This window comes from Plectropomus leopardus, chromosome 8 (genome assembly GCF_008729295.1).
Source record: "Plectropomus leopardus isolate mb chromosome 8, YSFRI_Pleo_2.0, whole genome shotgun sequence".
NCBI lineage: Eukaryota > Metazoa > Chordata > Actinopteri > Perciformes > Serranidae > Plectropomus > Plectropomus leopardus.
In genome coordinates, this window is record NC_056470.1 from 22,931,297 (window position 1) to 22,947,989 (window position 16,693).

General features: G+C 38.2%; 3 protein-coding genes across 6 annotated transcripts in view; 2 read left to right on the top strand and 1 right to left on the bottom strand.

The window, feature by feature from the left end:
- Positions 1 to 25: 25 nt before the first annotated feature.
- ssuh2rs1 (ssu-2 homolog, related sequence 1) lies at positions 26 to 5,724 on the bottom strand. 3 transcript variants are annotated; one of them, XM_042491417.1, is made up of 14 exons: positions 5,682 to 5,724; positions 5,547 to 5,578; positions 5,389 to 5,453; positions 4,641 to 4,742; positions 4,012 to 4,087; positions 3,717 to 3,846; positions 3,496 to 3,556; positions 3,263 to 3,384; positions 3,112 to 3,174; positions 2,936 to 3,018; positions 2,736 to 2,828; positions 2,468 to 2,573; positions 1,312 to 1,419; positions 26 to 1,168 (listed from the first exon to the last, which is right to left on the bottom strand). In XM_042491417.1, the coding sequence occupies exons 2-14, from the start codon at positions 5,567 to 5,569 to the stop codon at positions 1,028 to 1,030; spliced, it is 1,173 nt and encodes a 390-aa protein (XP_042347351.1). In that variant the 5' UTR covers positions 5,570 to 5,578; positions 5,682 to 5,724; the 3' UTR covers positions 26 to 1,027. The 3 variants fall into 3 exon arrangements, with proteins under 3 accessions (XP_042347351.1, XP_042347350.1, XP_042347352.1); XM_042491416.1 differs by lacking the exon at positions 5,682 to 5,724 and having other exon boundaries at positions 5,547 to 5,675; XM_042491418.1 differs by lacking the exons at positions 5,389 to 5,453; positions 5,547 to 5,578; positions 5,682 to 5,724 and adding an exon at positions 5,031 to 5,238.
- A 360-nt stretch (positions 5,725 to 6,084) lies between these two features.
- rpl32 (ribosomal protein L32) lies at positions 6,085 to 11,246 on the top strand. Its single transcript, XM_042491419.1, has 4 exons — positions 6,085 to 6,191; positions 6,849 to 6,949; positions 7,067 to 7,248; positions 11,082 to 11,246. The coding sequence occupies exons 2-4, from the start codon at positions 6,854 to 6,856 to the stop codon at positions 11,209 to 11,211; spliced, it is 408 nt and encodes a 135-aa protein (XP_042347353.1). The 5' UTR covers positions 6,085 to 6,191; positions 6,849 to 6,853; the 3' UTR covers positions 11,212 to 11,246.
- Positions 11,247 to 13,036: 1,790 nt separating this feature from the next.
- LOC121946774 (glutamate receptor-interacting protein 2-like) overlaps positions 13,037 to 16,693 on the top strand; it is a 46,066-nt gene continuing 42,409 nt past the window's right edge. For both annotated transcript variants that reach the window (XM_042491513.1, XM_042491514.1), the window contains exon 1: positions 13,037 to 13,722. In XM_042491513.1, the coding sequence (XP_042347447.1) occupies positions 13,515 to 13,722 (208 nt within the window). In that variant the 5' untranslated portion in view covers positions 13,037 to 13,514. The remainder of the gene's footprint in view (positions 13,723 to 16,693) is intronic.

Here is a 16,693-nt window from a genome sequence, read left to right on the forward strand (position 1 = left end):
GACGAAACGACTCAACAGCAAAACATTGCGAAATACCATTTATTCAATCGGAAGCAAGTATTACAAGTTTTTGTCGTACAAGATGAGACACATTTACTAACTACCTACATACACATAAAAACTATTGGTTTTGTCGCGAGAGCAAACGGATTAGGTGCAAATACATGTGACTAACATAGCAGTGAATAGTATTATTATATCATTTATTATTACAAATATCAAATATTTGGTTTTACTGGTGATTATAAAAAAAAACACTGCTGCCATATAAGAGCAAAAGGTATAGGATTTGGGAATATAGTAGAATTCGGGTTTATATTGTGTCAGTAAGCAATTCTTTTAAGTGGTGCATGCATACATATGACACGAAACAATTAAAATCACTTACCAAATATTAGTTATCTTGTAGCAGTGAGTCATAGGTAAATTCTCTTTCTGAAGTGTGATTACATGAACATATATAACCCATTTATGACCATATTGGTAATAGGGATGCAGCAATATACTGGTTTTAAAGTAACAACTAAATGTAACCTTTTTGTTTTCATACCTTTAAGGGTCATTCTGACTGATTATAATAATAATAATAATTCAGTAATACTGTGATACTGTGAAATCATGACATTTTCTGAGACAGTTATTATATTGTGAAAATCTTATACTGTTGCAATTGGGGATATGGTGTGTATATGACTACAGTGACATTGAATTATTCACATTCCCCATATACATCCCAGTTTCTTTAGAGTATTCCAGCAAACATATTCGGGTTTCTAATAAAGGGAATAGGGTATTTATGTGCTCAATCATACTTAAAATACTCCAAAAATCTGATCATATACAGGTTTTTCATGTAAATGTTCCCTTATAAATCACTTATTGAAGAGGCTTCATCAATTCTACTATCTTGTGGGAGGTAATTTGATCAAATGCCTCTCCCCATTGTCAGTAGTTCTATGTAAAACTAATTTATTTAGATATCCAATGATCTGGAAAGGTAAAACCTTCATTTGCAACCAACCACCTATTACTGTATAGAGCAGCAGCAGGTAGCAGGATAGTTATCGGCATCAACTTTGAACTCATTCCCGTAAACAAAATAAATGTGTGATTTCCCTTTCCACGAGTAGGTCACCTTGGTGACAGGGATCAGCTCTATGGTTTGACGCTGCAGACAAAGAGAGCAAATATGAGTTACTCAAATACAAAATTGTAGGCTTTGATCACAAGTATTGTCCAGTCTATTAACACCGGCAAAATATTATTTTATTTCAAAATAGCAGGCTATAAATGAAGTAGGAGCACTGTTACCTGTTGAAGAATGCGTGACGTCTGGGAGAATTTGGCCTGGTGTTCACTGACAAGGCGCTGAGCAGCATTCACCACTGTAGGGTCTGGGAAGCCCATCACTGGGTACACCTGCACAGAGTAATCAGAAAAATATTAAGAAGCACTGAAACAATGTCACTGTTTTCTATGGCATTCCTTTTATTAGGTGACGGATCAAGCAGGATGAAAAAGACTTGGGGCTGCACAGCGAAAAGAGCGTGTAGCTTCAGTCCTCCATCTGTGTCAGACACGATGTGTTTAGCCACAGTGCTTCAGTGGGTCACCCACATGTTGACATTACTGATAGCCCCAGATACAAAACCCGTATCTACACGCATAAAGAGAAGAAAATAGGCTTAAAGTCTAAAAAGGCGCTTCAGGTCACTGCATAAAGCAGCATAACATGAGCTATGTAGACCACTGAACTGGTCTGGTTCTTTCACAGCAATGCCCTGAATTCACAGTCAGTGGGCTAAAAGGATATAACATTTGATAGCAATCGCAATTATACGTTTAAGTCCATTACAACAAATAACCAGAAGCAGTGTCCGTCAAGAGTTATAAAACACTAAAAGAGACCAAAAAGTTAAATTAACAAATCTGTCACTGATGAAGGATACATAACAATAGCAAATAAACAAAAAAAATCAATAAAATGTTTAAGATGAAAAATAAAAACTATCATGTCTGTGAATTAACCAAAGGAGGAGCACTTTAAAACAACCATATTGTGTAGCATACGATCTAAGCACACATATGTCTAGTTGTAATACCTCTTGTGACTTTGGTGCAAAAGAAAAACAAGCTAATTCACCAACATAAGTGATCTGAAGTGTTTAAAATTCTGTGAATGTGTGTGAATAAGAAATTAATTTGATATTTAAAAGAAAAGTTAGGTAGAGGGGTAAGTGGTAGACGGGTAACTTCCTGAGTAACGGCTTACAAACTGTATGGTGTTGATACAGGTTAAAGTGGAACAGCTGTACAACTGATAAGCATGTCTGCTTATCTTTCTAACAAGGCAGGAAAACCATTTCTCCCCAGATATTTAGCAATCTGCATGTTTTATGTGTTAAACAGACAATCTTCTCATAGCCATATTGTGTGCCCTTTGGGAAAGCAAGAAATGATATTTTACCAGGTACTGCGAGTCCCTGAAAAGCTCCTTGCCAGACACCTTGCTGAGGTTGTCGATCTGCAGTCCACTAGACTGTTCCACAACATAGTTATCAATGTTGTTAGTCCTAAAAGCAAGCACAAAAAAGAAGAAATCCAGATTAATTTTGCAACTGTGTCAAAGTAATTCCCAGTGTAAAGTCAACATAAATGTCGATGACCTTCAAATTGTTTGGAAAGACTATTCATTATGTAAATTAAGTCAGATATTTTTTCAAATTAAACAGCACCATTTCACAGTGAGGTTGATGTAGACCAGGAGGTTTTGTTTTCCATGACATGTGTCACATTGCCTCGATCCTTGGCCGTGACAGTGGCTGCAACTGTGAACAGAAAACTGTTCAGTAACAATCAGCTTTTTGCAAATGCACAAACTCTACTGTTTATAACATGCACTTTTAATAAATCAAAAATTCGGCATAACACTTACTTTTCCCTCCCTCTGCCATTGCAGTGGTGGCAGCGATCATCTCCGTGGCGGTAACCGGATCCATTGCAGACCCAACAAACTTTCTGAGGGGAGCAAGAAGAGAAATCACATGATTAGATGATCTTCACAAAGATCTTAGCATAACTGTTTCAATGAGGTCTGAAGAAATTACTTACATTTCCGGCACCAGCACAGTCCTTGCAAGGTTTTCGTCCCATTCCCACACAAGCGTGGCAGGGCTATGTATGAAATATTTCTCATCAGAAAAATTCCCTTAAAGCAGTCAAAGGAGCTTCTTCTTCTCCGAACGTGTGTTAAATAATTTACCTTCATGGATGATGTGTAAGGAACCTTTATCATCTGTTTCTCATCCATAAAAAAGTTGGGCGATTGAGCAGGAATGTCCCAAGGACCTGGAGGTGGCTGAGCAAAGGCATCCACTGGCTGGCCTGATCCAAATGAAACAACATTTCAGATTATCAGTGAGCAGTCGCCCTAAATAGCAGCAGAAAACAGAGAATTCAACCAATGCAACTAATGCAAAGATCATAGTACTGTACCATTGTACGGCTCGTGACTCCACTGTGTAGATCTTGATTCAGTAAAAGTTTCCAGGCGATACTAAGAAAAAGCAGAAGTGGAGAAGAAACAAGAGATTTTTTTTACTTTGGTTATTAACGCACTGAACATCCCAAAAAAAAAACTACACAAGCTTTTATTTCTGTTGATTTTCCCACCTTCCTACTGTTCTGAACGTGCACATTAATAGACCTCCTCTTACTCTGTATGTATTGAATGCATCCATGTTGGTGATCACGCCATCCTTTGCTGGTGCTTTACTGTAGCAGCACTTGCTGGAGGCGTACAGGAGAAGCGCCTCCCGGGCGGTATCTTCAGTTATAGAGGGGATGCTGTCAGCAGTAAGGGAAGGAGACATATAAATCATGTAGTTTAATCTTTTAAGAGGAAGTGATGGTTGTAAAGTGCTTAGATTGCTTTAATCTTGAAAAAACATCCTGAACAGTGTTTTGTAATATTAGCAGTCATGTTGAAAAAGAAGAAATAGAGTAGCTCACTTCCAATGTGGCTGTTCAGGGTGAGGTTCAGGCTGAGGAACTGGGAAAGCAGGCATCGGAGGAGGCAGACATCCACCTACAGCACATGATGGAAGTTTAACATACTGTTTAATGGTTTTATTCTAAGACAAATAATTCCTTGTGCTTTACATACACTCAGTGGCCAATTTCTAAGGCACGCCTATAAAATCTAATACAACAATTCAGCCTTAACAGAGTTTTGAATGACACTGTCAGAGCTGTATTAAATTAACTGCATATTTATTTTGTAGGTTGTAGTCATATATTGAGAAGTGTTTCTGTTTAGAAACATTTAAATCAAATTCAAAAACATTTAAAATCTAATGATTTTACTGTATGTTACTCTTGTGATCCATACCATGTGATGCGATGTGTGGTCTTGAGTCACATAAAATAAATTGAATGCAACTGAGTTAAAACCTCAGAATTTCTCAACAATAACTGACCATTTTTAGCTTTGTGAAGAAGAAAAATGTGGCAGAGCTGTTGCACATAACAAGAGTGTACCTTATAAAGTGGCCAAAGAGTGACATGGCAGTAAGTGTGAAAGATGTGCAGTCACTGTCAGTCAGTGGCTGTCGGCAGGGACAACAGAACAACATATTTACCTCCTCCTGCCACTGTTCCTTCATAGCCAGGCATGCTGTCAAACATGCTGGCCGGAGGAGCGCTGGGGCCCTGGGACTCAGCTGCGGGTGGGGCGAACATTGCTTAAACACACCAAAAACCAGAAGAACCAGTTCAGTCATATGAATGGATGTAGACTTCCACAGGTTACATCTTGTAAATTTTTAATTCAAAACACAAACGAGTAACCATTATATATATATATATATATATATATATATATATACATATAGATATGTATTAAGTGTAGAGACTCTAATGCGTATTATTTGATTTTTTTTTCCGAAAATCCAACTGAATTCTTCAAAAGATCAAGAGTTGGAACATGTTTCTACACGACAACACCTGAAGTCTCGTGCGATCGGACTTACCTTGTCCTTCAGTGTTTTTATCCATTGCAAGATGCTGTAGGCTACATCTACAGCGGTTAGGGTTGGGGTTAGGGTTTTAACCCTCGCAGACAGGGTTAGGTCGTCTAACAAACACTAGGCTATAACTTTTATGTGAGCAGTAGGTAGCGCACACACGACTCCTACAGCTTCTACGTACAGCGACAGCAGCCTCGAATAACCTGCACGTAAAATTACGTCACTCCAGTGTGTGTGTGTGTGCGTGTGTGTGTGTTTGTGTGCGCGCGCGCGCGCAAATCACAACACTCTTTACATGCATAGTATAACAAAAAGCTTCAAGTTCAGTGCAAAAGTTTAGTGATAAACCCGCGGAGCTTACCGGGTGCTCCCTGTGCTGCTGGCATATAACCGGGATTGGCCACTCCGTAGGTTCGGTTGGGGTGGCTGTAAAGTAACGGAGAAACGAAAGTAAGGTCACTGAGGTGCAAATTAAACATTAAGTTTAGAATAAAACAGACAATATTAAGCGACGCTCACCCCAACACCGGCTGTGACTCCATTTCAAAGCGCTGGAAAACAACCAAACGAGAAAACACAAGTCTTCATACGTTCTCTAAAGACACATCGAGAATCTACCTCAAATCATCATGTGACAAAAAGCAGATCATTCACCTTTTATATCCACCCCACCCCGTGTCCGAAAAATGTGTCAGCCTCTCTTCTTCTGACAGTTAAAAGGTTAAAAAACTTCCCCTTTTTAATTTTTTTTGTGGTTCAGTTTGAGGGCTTGCGCTGATTTGAGTTAGTCTTTAATGATAAATGCGCTCAGTCAGTTTCGGGAAGTACAGAAAGCCCCCCCACAAAATGCAAAATGCTGTTCAGGAAGTGCGCATATTGCGTTTTATGGGCAGTAAACAGATATAAAAAGTAGGCGTACAGATGTGCGTCAAACTTGAAATATGATAATCTAACACGCCTCAACACCTCAATGAATACTACGAGTTTCACATAGTTGCACTGTATAGTTTTTGAAGAAATAAATTACATTTCAGTGGATTACAAGCGCCTTAAAGTACGGTAGTTCTCATAAAATACAGTACCCATAATCCTTTGCAGCACTCGCGGAAGTCCTTTTCTTTCCTTCCGCCGTCGCTGAAGTCCCTTTTGGATTTACATCGGCGGGTGAGTCGAAACAATCTATGTTCATCAGCAAAAGTTACACCGTAATTGCACCATCCTGATATAGATTATCAATCATAGACGTCCACTTTATATTTTGGGAATAAAATTTAGCATCGTATTAGCTTATATTGTCTGTAATGTCGTTGTAGAGCGAGGTGGTCCCGTAGCGGCTCGCCGGGCGCTAACGCTCTCACCGTGAAATGGGGCTGTAGCAAAGGCCCGATGTACAATGTGGTTTACAGATGTGTGTAATGTGGCACTGTGAACTAACAATTAGCTGCCAACATAAGACATATGAATTTTTGATTTACCTTAGAGTCATACTGCTAGTGTGCTAGTGTAGCATGGCTAACTAAACAGTGACTGCACCGGAGAAGCTAGCTAGCTAGCTAACGTTGGTCAACACGTTTGCCTTAAGGCTCACTTCACAGAGAGGTTTATGTATAGTTTGTTCATGGCTGTAGTCGCAGCCCCGGTGATCCTCTTGACAATGGGATCCAGTATTTAAGTGTAGCAGAGAGTTAGTTGCAGGAACCTCAATACTTGCTTATAAACTTTTAGAAACGGTGGCATGTATCACTTTGTAGTGTAACTCTTTAATACGGACATAATCATGTTATAGTTGTTGTTCTTAACTTGCGTCTTTTCTGTCCTCAGTCATCATGGCAGCCCTCAGGCCCCTCACAAAGCCCAAGATTGTCAAAAAGAGAACCAAGAAGTTCATTCGCCATCAGTCTGACCGATATGTCAAGATTGCGGTGAGTCTTTTATGACCTATTTACACATGCTCAGCTGTTTTGGACCACTGATTTTACATGTAGGAGTTGAATTGCAAGTGATTTATCCTTGGAATATCTTTTTTGCATATCCAACAGAAAAACTGGCGTAAGCCCAGAGGTATTGACAACAGGGTCCGTAGGCGGTTCAAGGGTCAGATGCTGATGCCCAACATCGGTTATGGTAGCAACAAGAAGACCAAGTACATGCTGCCCACTGGCTTCAAGAAGTTCCTGGTGCACAATGTCAAGGAGCTCGAGGTCCTGATGATGAGTAACAAGTAAGTTTTGTGTGCACATACTGTAAGTTATTGTCATCATGCGTGCATAAGGTTCGTTCTGCAGAGCTTTTGAGATACCTGCCGAGACTTCTGCTGCTGGTTCAGTGTAATTGAGCTGAATGGACTTGTAGGTGCAAATACAACTGTGTCATCATAAAGTTTTCACATAATATGCATTATCAATTTTTGAACTGTGAATGCATTGATTGACTGACTTTCTTTACTATCTGGGGGATTTATTCTGTTTAGACATTATGATGTCTTCCCGGTGTATTTTTTGTAGTGCTTTGAGCACCATAAAAAAATTTGATTGACCTCTAGTATTAAGAAGTGGCATTACAAGTCTCAGTGGCAAAGATCTCAAAAATCTCAGCAAAGAAGGCTAATTATTTTTCTGTACAATTTGAGGGTAAAGTGGAAGAATTCAAATGGAAATGACAGCAAGACTTGAACTGGTATATTCATAACGATGTGTAGGGTTTCACGTGGGTCCTAAAGGTCGTAAAAGTCATTGAATTCATTAGTCCAACATAAGACATTAATTGGTATTAAAAATGATCAGACATGGGGAAGTAGGATTGTATTAATCAGTTTTTTTTCCTCAAGTTACATTGTGAAATCTCAAAATAGTTGGTAGTATATATTTCATTGTGAAATAATTTAATACACTTTTCTTCTTAAACTTGTCACTATGTAAATCCAAGCAGTGGAATCTCACATGCAGAGTGAAAAACACAAAACCTTCAAGAACACCAGCTGAAAAATGCCAGATATACCCTACTTCTGTTAGAAAACCAAATAGATGTTTATTATAATTTTGTATGTTCATTGTCTTCCTTGAGTTCCACTTTAATAAAGGATTATTTTCTCTTTTACATTTAACATAGATAGTTGTCAAAAAACATCATGTTTTATGTTACAATAAACATTTGGGAAATATAAAACATTTATTCATTTAGTTATTTAAATTTGGTATTTAAAAATTTGCTCTTAAACTTCAGTCCGAGAAGCATTAAAAAGGTCCTAAAAAGCCTTTAATATTTCTTGCCTTAAGCTTCAGAAACCCTGTATGTGACTTAGTTTGTGATTTTATCAATGGCCCTTTTACAGAGTAAACGTTTCAGGCTGCGTTCAGGAGCACACAGAAACATCCCTTCTGTCTCCTTCATGAGTTTAAAAAGAGCCCTGACAAAGTTTTTTAATGGCGCAATATTTGACATTGATGAAATAATTATCACAACATGTGGATGCTTGCTGAGCCTGATGACAAAATATTTGAGAGGGACTTGTACGCGGAAGTGCAGCACAGTTTAGATGGTTTCACAATAACCTGATAATCCTGAATTACGGTTTTCAAATAGTTTATAAACTCACATTGTTTAACCTGAAGGTAGAGATGTGCGTGGTTAAAGGTCAGGAGCTTGTAACAGCCTGTCACTGCGGTACAAAGGCTTACGGCTGTCCGTGTATTTGTCACCTGTTTTTTCATGCAGTCACTTTGGTGCTGTGAAAGATGAAGATAATGAAAGTCTGCCTGATGTTTTTAAGTAATGATGCAATGACAGATGAAATCTGTTGTACTTTAAGGACTTTTATCTTCAAGAAACTGAATTTCCCCCCTTTTTTCCTTTTCTGTGCATTGTAAACTGTATAAAACTATGGATCAGGTGTTAATCACATCGTCACTGGGTTTCTGAGGAGACGGGAGCTCAGTGCCAGGATGCATTTTCATCTTGTCAGTTTATTTTAGGCCAGTAAATTTGCATTTGAGCTGAGGCGAACAGATGGCAAGTTACCATCGACTGTCAAATAGTCACAGCTGAAAGCAAACACTTCTTTTCACTTTTTCAGTATCAGTGAAGAAGAGCCAAGATTATTCTTATCATGGGTTGATTGTCAATACTACCTCCTTAATCTTGAGTTTTGTCTGACTGAATTTAGACCCCCACAATAGCAACTCTAAGGTTCTCGTGGGTCCATAAAAAGCCTTAAAAGGTATTGAATCCATTAATCTAAAAATAAGGCCTTAACTGGTATTAAAATGTCTTTAATGAATTTTTCAAAAGTTTTAAAAATGCTAAGACATAAGAAGTAGAATTTTTATCAGTTGTTTTTATGACACTGCACTGTAAAAACTCAAAATAACCATTCACTTAAATAATAATAATAATAATAAAATATATGCAATTTGTCACCACAAATTCACGTTTTTTGTTAAAATAAGTAATTGGGTGAAATTCTGCCTAATCTTAAGTAGGTAATTCAGTTCGTCTTGTTTTTAACCTTCATTTGTGGCTGCTGTAAAATCCGTCTTAAATTTAATTCTGAGTGGCATTAAAGAAGTTTTGAAAAATCTTAAATCTCAATTTTTGAAAGCTGAAGGAACTCTGCGTCTCACCAGTGTGTCAATGCTGAATAAAGGTTGACTTCACCTATCGTCCAGAGAGTTTGTTACTGTCTTCTAAAAGCAGAAGTTCAGTCGAGGTTATGGATGCCTCCGTTTGAGCAAGAACTGAGACGGATGATTTGATTTAAAGGTGCAGAGGACTTAAAACGTGTGTGATCTGAGATAGCAAACCAAGCTGACGTAGCTTGTGCGTAAAACCCTGCAAACACTATATACTCTCCACAGGATTGAATAGTTGAATCTTGTCCGAAACTGATTATTTAAGATAATAATCTGTTTCGATGTTGACGTTTGGCAGTCAGGTACTATTGTTGAGAACATAAATACATGGAAATGTCAGTTTGGGTAGCGAGTTTGTGTTTTGCGGTTTGGATTCAACATAAGCAAAATCTAAAGAAGTGAGAGAAAAAAAACTGAGCTCACCCAAACTGATTTCTGCACAGGCTTCTCTCATTTGTGAATTCAGTTGATGTCAGACATAGAGGTGTTTATTTTGCCAGTGAACAATTTCAAGTGGTCTGCTGTGTTATAAGTTTAGAGAACAATTTTAAGTTATTTGGACGAGTGGGACAGTTTAACGAAGTGTCACAATCAAAGAAATGTAATTATTTCACTTCCAGATAGAATCACGTTACCGTGAACGCATAAAGTTAAAAACACGACAGATGGATTCAGTAATATTTTGTTTTTGTCTTTTGTTTTTCTTCCTGTAGTTTAGGTTTGTTTAGTAGCTACTTTGTTGGCATGGTAAATTTGATGTTATAATTATTCTGGCCAAATAATTGCGATGCATGATACAATCTCGAAAATCCTCAAAATATGCCTAAAACTCTCAAAATGGCATAATAAAATATAATTGAATAACTTCACATTTTGTTTAGAAGGAAATTTTTGCATCACAGATTGGATAGTGTTTTTTAGTGAGCATCCTTTTTATTGAAACAGTCTTAAAAATTGAGGCGTTTTTAAACTGTTCTGTATGATGATTGGGTTGGGTGCTCAAGCTTGTGAAACTAAGTGGTGCAAGGTTTTTTTTGTAAGGCTCCCATGTCTTCCTTTTATTTGCATGTGTTTGGGAAAACCAAATTGCAGTGGTGTTGTATTTGTACTATGCAATTTCAGATTGGTAGTTTACTTAATATTTTAAAAATATAAGTCTTTGTTTCTTTAAGCAGTCACAGGAGTGAAATTGCCAACTAAAGCCGCAGAGTATTATGAGAAAGCTGGGCTACGTGAAACCAAAGTAGTGCTTGTGAAATCATTCTTTGGAGAAGCACAGTCATATAAAGTGTCTGTATTTGGGGTTCAGATGTCCTCCAGTGAATAGACATTAGATTGACGCCTCAATGAATCGCAGCCCAAACTGTCACGCTGACATTTCAGAAAAATATTGTCACCAAAGTAACGCCCTTCCCTCTCTCCGTAGGACTCACTGTGCTGAGATCGCCCACAACGTCTCCTCCAAGAACAGGAAGTTGATCGTGGAGAGGGCGGCTCAGCTGGCCATCAAGATTACCAACCCCAACGCCAGGCTCAGGAGCGAGGAGAACGAATAAACTGGTTATTCACAATAAATGTCTAAAAATGGAAACTGCCTCATGGGTCATTGTTCTGCACGTCTCTGCATGTTAACTGTTGTTTCACGGGTTTGGAAAATCTTGTGTGTGAAGTTTCTTTGTTTCTAACTAGATATAATTTTATTGGGCTAATCTAAGTTTTACAATCAGACGATTATTTGTCGTCTGAGATGGTTGAAAGAAGATCAAGCTAAAAATTGTACTCTGGCTGTTGGGAAATTTGGGGATGATTGGTTGTCCAAAGATCCCGTAACAGCAAAAGTTGTTTCCTCAAACGCTGTTTTTTTTATTTGCCTTTCCGCCAAATGAAAAATGCCTGAAGTTAATGTTAAGCAGTAACAATGGTACTCCACTTATTTTCTGTTTGTATTGTTTAACAGTACCAAAACACATTTGCTTCCGACTTTAAAAAAAAGTGTATTAACAGGTGCTGCAGGGACCAGGGAGTTTTAAATAGGTAGTTCATTTGGTGCATGATACTTCAGAGATTAGAGCTATTTCTGTGCAGCGCTCAGGCGTCAAAACAGTAAGAAAATGCTCACACATGCATGAGTTGGCGTCCACACGATGGCTGCAGAGCCGGTTGTATTCTCCCTTGGGTAAATGGGGTGATTCCTCACATCCTTCCAGATGACTGGATGCTGAAACAGAACAAAAGGGGCAAAGACGCCCGCAGAAAAGTGTTGACCCACATTGTAAATGCAGAAGACCACATAACTTCATATAAACACTGTTTTCGTTCCAAGATGTGATCTGGGTTAGTTTTTTGAAAGAGTATGTGTTAACAGTTTGTAAAGCACATTCAGGACTTCATTTAATGTTTTTTCATTGAAGATACAGATGCAACAAGATAGAACTTTAGTTATTATGGGCGATGTTATAGTAGCACAGGCAGTACAACATAGGAAAGAATGCAGATGTAATTCAGATATATTTCTATAGTGCAAAAACCAAAGGTACACAATGCTAAAAATGCTAAAATGGGTACTTTTAACAAGTCTCCTTTGATTCTGGACTCTTGAAAAAGCTGCAAAAAACCTCATATGTTCAGACAGGCATTTAGCAAGCATGCAATAACTTAGTCTTTCAACTTGTGTCTTATGTCTGTTCTCTCGGTAGATTTTATCTCGTGTTTTATTAATTAGATTGTAATACATTTTATTTTTTGACCGTGAAGCACTTTGTGACTGTAATCTGTTAAAGGTGCTATTTAAATAACTTAACTTGCTAGAATTTAACAGCTTGCCACCTTAGAAATAAAAGGTTCTGTCTGTGTTCTGAGCGATTTTAAGATATTGAGCTTCAAAGTTTTGCGATCAGTACAGATACATCCTTATATTATAAGGTGATGAGTTGCTATGTGTTAAGGAATCAGTAACAATAGAAATATTTCAGTAGCAGTCCAAGTACATAATACTCTGAAGGGGACAGTTCTGCTCAGTGAACACTTATTTTTAATACTTCAAATGCAGATATTACTTTTGTACTTTTAATGATGTAAAACCTTGAATGCAGGACTTGTAGTGTGGAGTTTACACAGCAATACTGCTACTTTTACTTTAGTAAAAGAAGTACTTTCTCCACCACTAGTCATTTGTGAAATGGACTCCAGGCTTTTTGTTAACACACAACTGATCTGCATGTGTAAAACTTAAAATAAGGCACTATATAAGGTAAGAATAGAGAGTGGATTCATAGACTTGTAGAAAAACCACGAGGCCAGCTCACAGTCTCCTCTCAGGTTTGAATGTAATAACAAGAAGTCATTTTGGGATAATGTAGCAACATGTTTGGACAAATCTGCCCTGGTGTATTATCAGTACATTAAATAGACTGTCATCACACATCTTTGGCTCGAAATGGCCAGCTAACATCGTATATTGTTTTGCAATGTTTCAGCGCCGACTCCCTGCAGAGAAAGTTTCCATTGCATTCTGGCAGGCAAGCTGTGCCCCACAGCCCTGAGCCCTCTGCCATCTGTTCCTGCAAAACTGACATCGCCAGAGATGCAAAAACATAACATTTATTTAGCCAGTCAGCTTGTGGCTGTTTGGAACTGAAGGAAGTGAGTTACAAATGCTGAATGGAAAAAAAAAAAAACAGGCACAGTGTTGGATCTGAATCTTTCCTTTTTTGCAGAACCTGCACCTGTTTGTGGAGTGGCTTTTGCACCTGAGAGGAGGACTGGAAGTTCTCCAGAAAGGGAGGAGAACATGAGAACAGCAGGACGGCCAGAGACCGCAATGTCAAAGAGATGGTGAGAGTTTCAGGAAGAGGACTGAATGCATTTTTTCCTAGTCACTGGTCAGAAAATGAACATGTCAGCAAGGGTAGCGTTTGGAAAGGGGCACCTCACTCCCAAGCAGCTCTTCTTGGTTTTCCCTCAGACAGATTCCCTGAGGAAGGGCGGCCGGTCTGCAGGAGGGAAGAGGAGGATGTTCTCGTTTTCTCTCAGATGTCGACTGGGCATCATCAGAGGGAGAACCAAAGGTAAGGCCAATGGGAGGGCTGTGTGATCTCTTGGGAAACACTAATGTATGCAGTAGATGTCTTTGATATTGCAGAACAAGATGTGTGAAAGTTTTTCATTTATGCAGAAACGAAGAGTTTTGTCGCTTACACAAAATAACTTGAGTTTCTGTAATTAACTCCCACACCATACATTACCTGAGGTCATTTCAAAACAGACAAGTTGTTTGTGTGCAGCTTGTTTAGCTGCATTCGCTTGACTGAAATCTGGACTTTTGACCGACCTTAAAGGTGAACCTTGCTGTGAACTGGAGGCGTGAGTTTGTGTGACACATCCCTATCCCGTGGCTGTGTTTTTGTCACACACTGATCTGTGCTGGCTGACAAGTGAATTAGTCATTTTGCTTTTCAGACTTTGACTTGCAACTGGATCCGGTCACCATAAGATGGCAGTGTGGTCAGTTTGATTGAGGAGCAGGTTAAAAGATTCAGGCCCTCCCGTCTAAAATACCCACTTTGTGTCTGTATGATGAAAATGTGGGTTACTGTCAGAAGGAATAATGAAGAAGAAACACTGGAAACATTTACAAAGCAGCACTATTAGTAAATACAGCTGAGGTCATTCTCTTTTTCAGCACCTTTTCAGCCTTTTTAAATTCTTTTCTACTTTCTTTTTTGGTTGAGTAGCCTATCCCTTACCTCTATTTATATGCTAAAGTTACTACAAAAATTCTGCGTTCTTAATCTAATCATGACATTATCCAGGGTTCCCACACATTGTCATGAAATTGGAAATCCAACGATAATTTCTGTTTTTACAGATTGTGGTTGTGAAATGATGTCATTCTGGCCATTTTTAAAGAAAACATGCCTTTAAAAAATGTAAGAAAAAAAAATCACCCCAATTTTTTCCTCCTATAACAGTCGCCCAAACATTTTAAAGAAAAGAAAAAAATCACCAAAAATCTAAAAAAAAAAATTGTTTTATACTCTGAAATAAAAAAAACGAAAAACAAAATTAAAGCCAAAAATTAAGGAAAAGACACAAAATTCCCAAAACATCTTAAAGAAAACATGCCTTCCAAACCCCTTTTCATAAAAAAAGAAATCCCTAAAACAATTTCTATAAAAATTGCCAAAAATTGAAGAAGAAGAAAATCCGCAAGAAACTGGTCTTCCAAACCCATCGGTTTGTCAGTCATGGCATGTTTCTTGTACATATTTTCTTTGAAAATCGGCGGTCAAATAAATGCAAGATACTACCATTTAAAGCTGTATGCCCCATCCATGAGCCAAAAGTGCTTAAAAGATATTTTACACATTTCGTGGGCAGACTTGGAAAAAAGAGACAGAAACTGAGGAGAGAATGAAGAAATTTGAAAAAAACAAAAATAAACAAAAACAACCAAAATATTGTCACATCAACGCAAATTAAAGATACGTCGCATCATCAGCTACAGAAAATATATTCACCGTCATGTCACAATAATGTTGTTTACTTTATTACAAACAACACATCCATGGTTTTTTCAAAAACATTCAATTATTTGTACTAGTTCCATGACTTTTCTGGGCCTGGAACATGGGATTGTGAAATTCCATGAGCTTTCCAGGTTTTCCATGACTGTGGGAACCATGATAATCACTCAGTCCAACAATAATGTCTACAGGAAGGAGTGCAAAAGAGTCAATCTTTTACTCTAACCGCTGCCCTGTTCCCAGGCGGTTTTATCAGTCCAACACACTGCTCCGTCTTCCGATTCTCTTTATTGTGTTGGAAATTAATTAGTCTCGCTCTGAAAGACTGCACTCGCTCACATTGTAAATGGGGTATTAAGGACAAAAGTCTCTGAGGAAATTATCTACTCGGAAGAGTATTGTGTCCACTGAAACAGCTGACTAATTAGGCTCCATGCAACAGCGGGTGGAAACATGGAAATATTTGTTTGTAATCACTTTACACATCTGTAAGGTAAGCAGTTGTAGAATAGAGCTTGTAATTTCACATTGTGCGGTGTACCTTTTTTTTATTTCCCTGCCTCCAAAGACTCAGTGATGGCAACAATTTGTCTGCAGTGACCAAAACAAATGAGGCAGACGAGGCTCAGAGGGGCTGCCAGTTAGCCTGCAGGAGGGCGTTTGTTGTTGCTGTTGGTTGCAGTGGGGGTCAGGAAGTGGCAGGCGTCGAGGTTTGTGAGCAGGACAAATGGTCAGACAGGTGTGGTGACAGGTCGGTCAGCAGACCCATTAGTCCCACTGTGTACGGGCGGAGGGACCTCAGTGGGGCCCCGGATTAGCAGAGGGTCCTTTCTCCGTCCTGAGGGGGAAACATGAGATACAGTTAACTTTCACACCAGAGCTGCAACAATTAACCATTAAGTTGTCACTGGTAAATTAGTCTCCAACCAACTGATTGGTTTGATTAATTTTTAAAGACAAAAAATTTGAAACTTTTCCTGATTTCTGCTTTTTAAATGTTAATATTTTCTGTTTTTTTTTTTTTTTTTTTTTACTCCTCTATGACAGTAAAGTGAATATCTTTGGGTCTTGGACAAAACAAGACTTTTGAGAACGTCTTGGGCTTCGGGAAACACTGATGGACTTTTGTTTTACCATTATTTCTCTGACATTTTATTGACCAAACAACTATTAATTAATCGCCAAAATAGAGATTAACCCTTTAACACCTAGATTGACATAAGTTTTCTTGAGTTGTGTTTAGATGCCTTTCACAAGAATAAAAAAAAATGTTTTCTTTTGTATACATGGGGAAAAAGATGATGAAAAACATGGCAAGAAATATCATCCAAACTACAAAAACAAACAAACAACAAAAGAGTAAAAGATGACTAGAAAATGACCTGACTATTAGCTGGGAGAGATTAGTACATATTTTCATAAAACTAGGGAAAAATGTACAGAAAACTATATTTATAATTCTTGTGATTACATGTTTTAAATGATGTTACAGGAAAAAGGGAGCTCATTTAAA

Bases quoted from the DNA above. Each gene is read 5' to 3' on its own strand.
- ssuh2rs1 (XM_042491417.1), bottom strand. From the start codon at position 5,569: ATGGAGTCACAGCCGGTGTTGGG. The intron at 4,743-5,388 runs GTAAGCTCCGCG...GGTGTGTTTAAG, and splicing joins AGCAGCACAGGGAGCACCCG to CAATGTTCGCCCCACCCGCA. The intron at 3,019-3,111 runs GTAAGTAATTTC...TGCTCCCCTCAG, and splicing joins ACTGTGCTGGTGCCGGAAAT to AAAGTTTGTTGGGTCTGCAA.
- rpl32 (XM_042491419.1), top strand. From the start codon at position 6,854: ATGGCAGCCCTCAGGCCCCTCACAAAGCCCAAGATTGTCAAAAAGAGA. The intron at 6,950-7,066 runs GTGAGTCTTTTA...CATATCCAACAG, and splicing joins ACCGATATGTCAAGATTGCG to AAAAACTGGCGTAAGCCCAG. The intron at 7,249-11,081 runs GTAAGTTTTGTG...CTCTCTCCGTAG, and splicing joins GTCCTGATGATGAGTAACAA to GACTCACTGTGCTGAGATCG.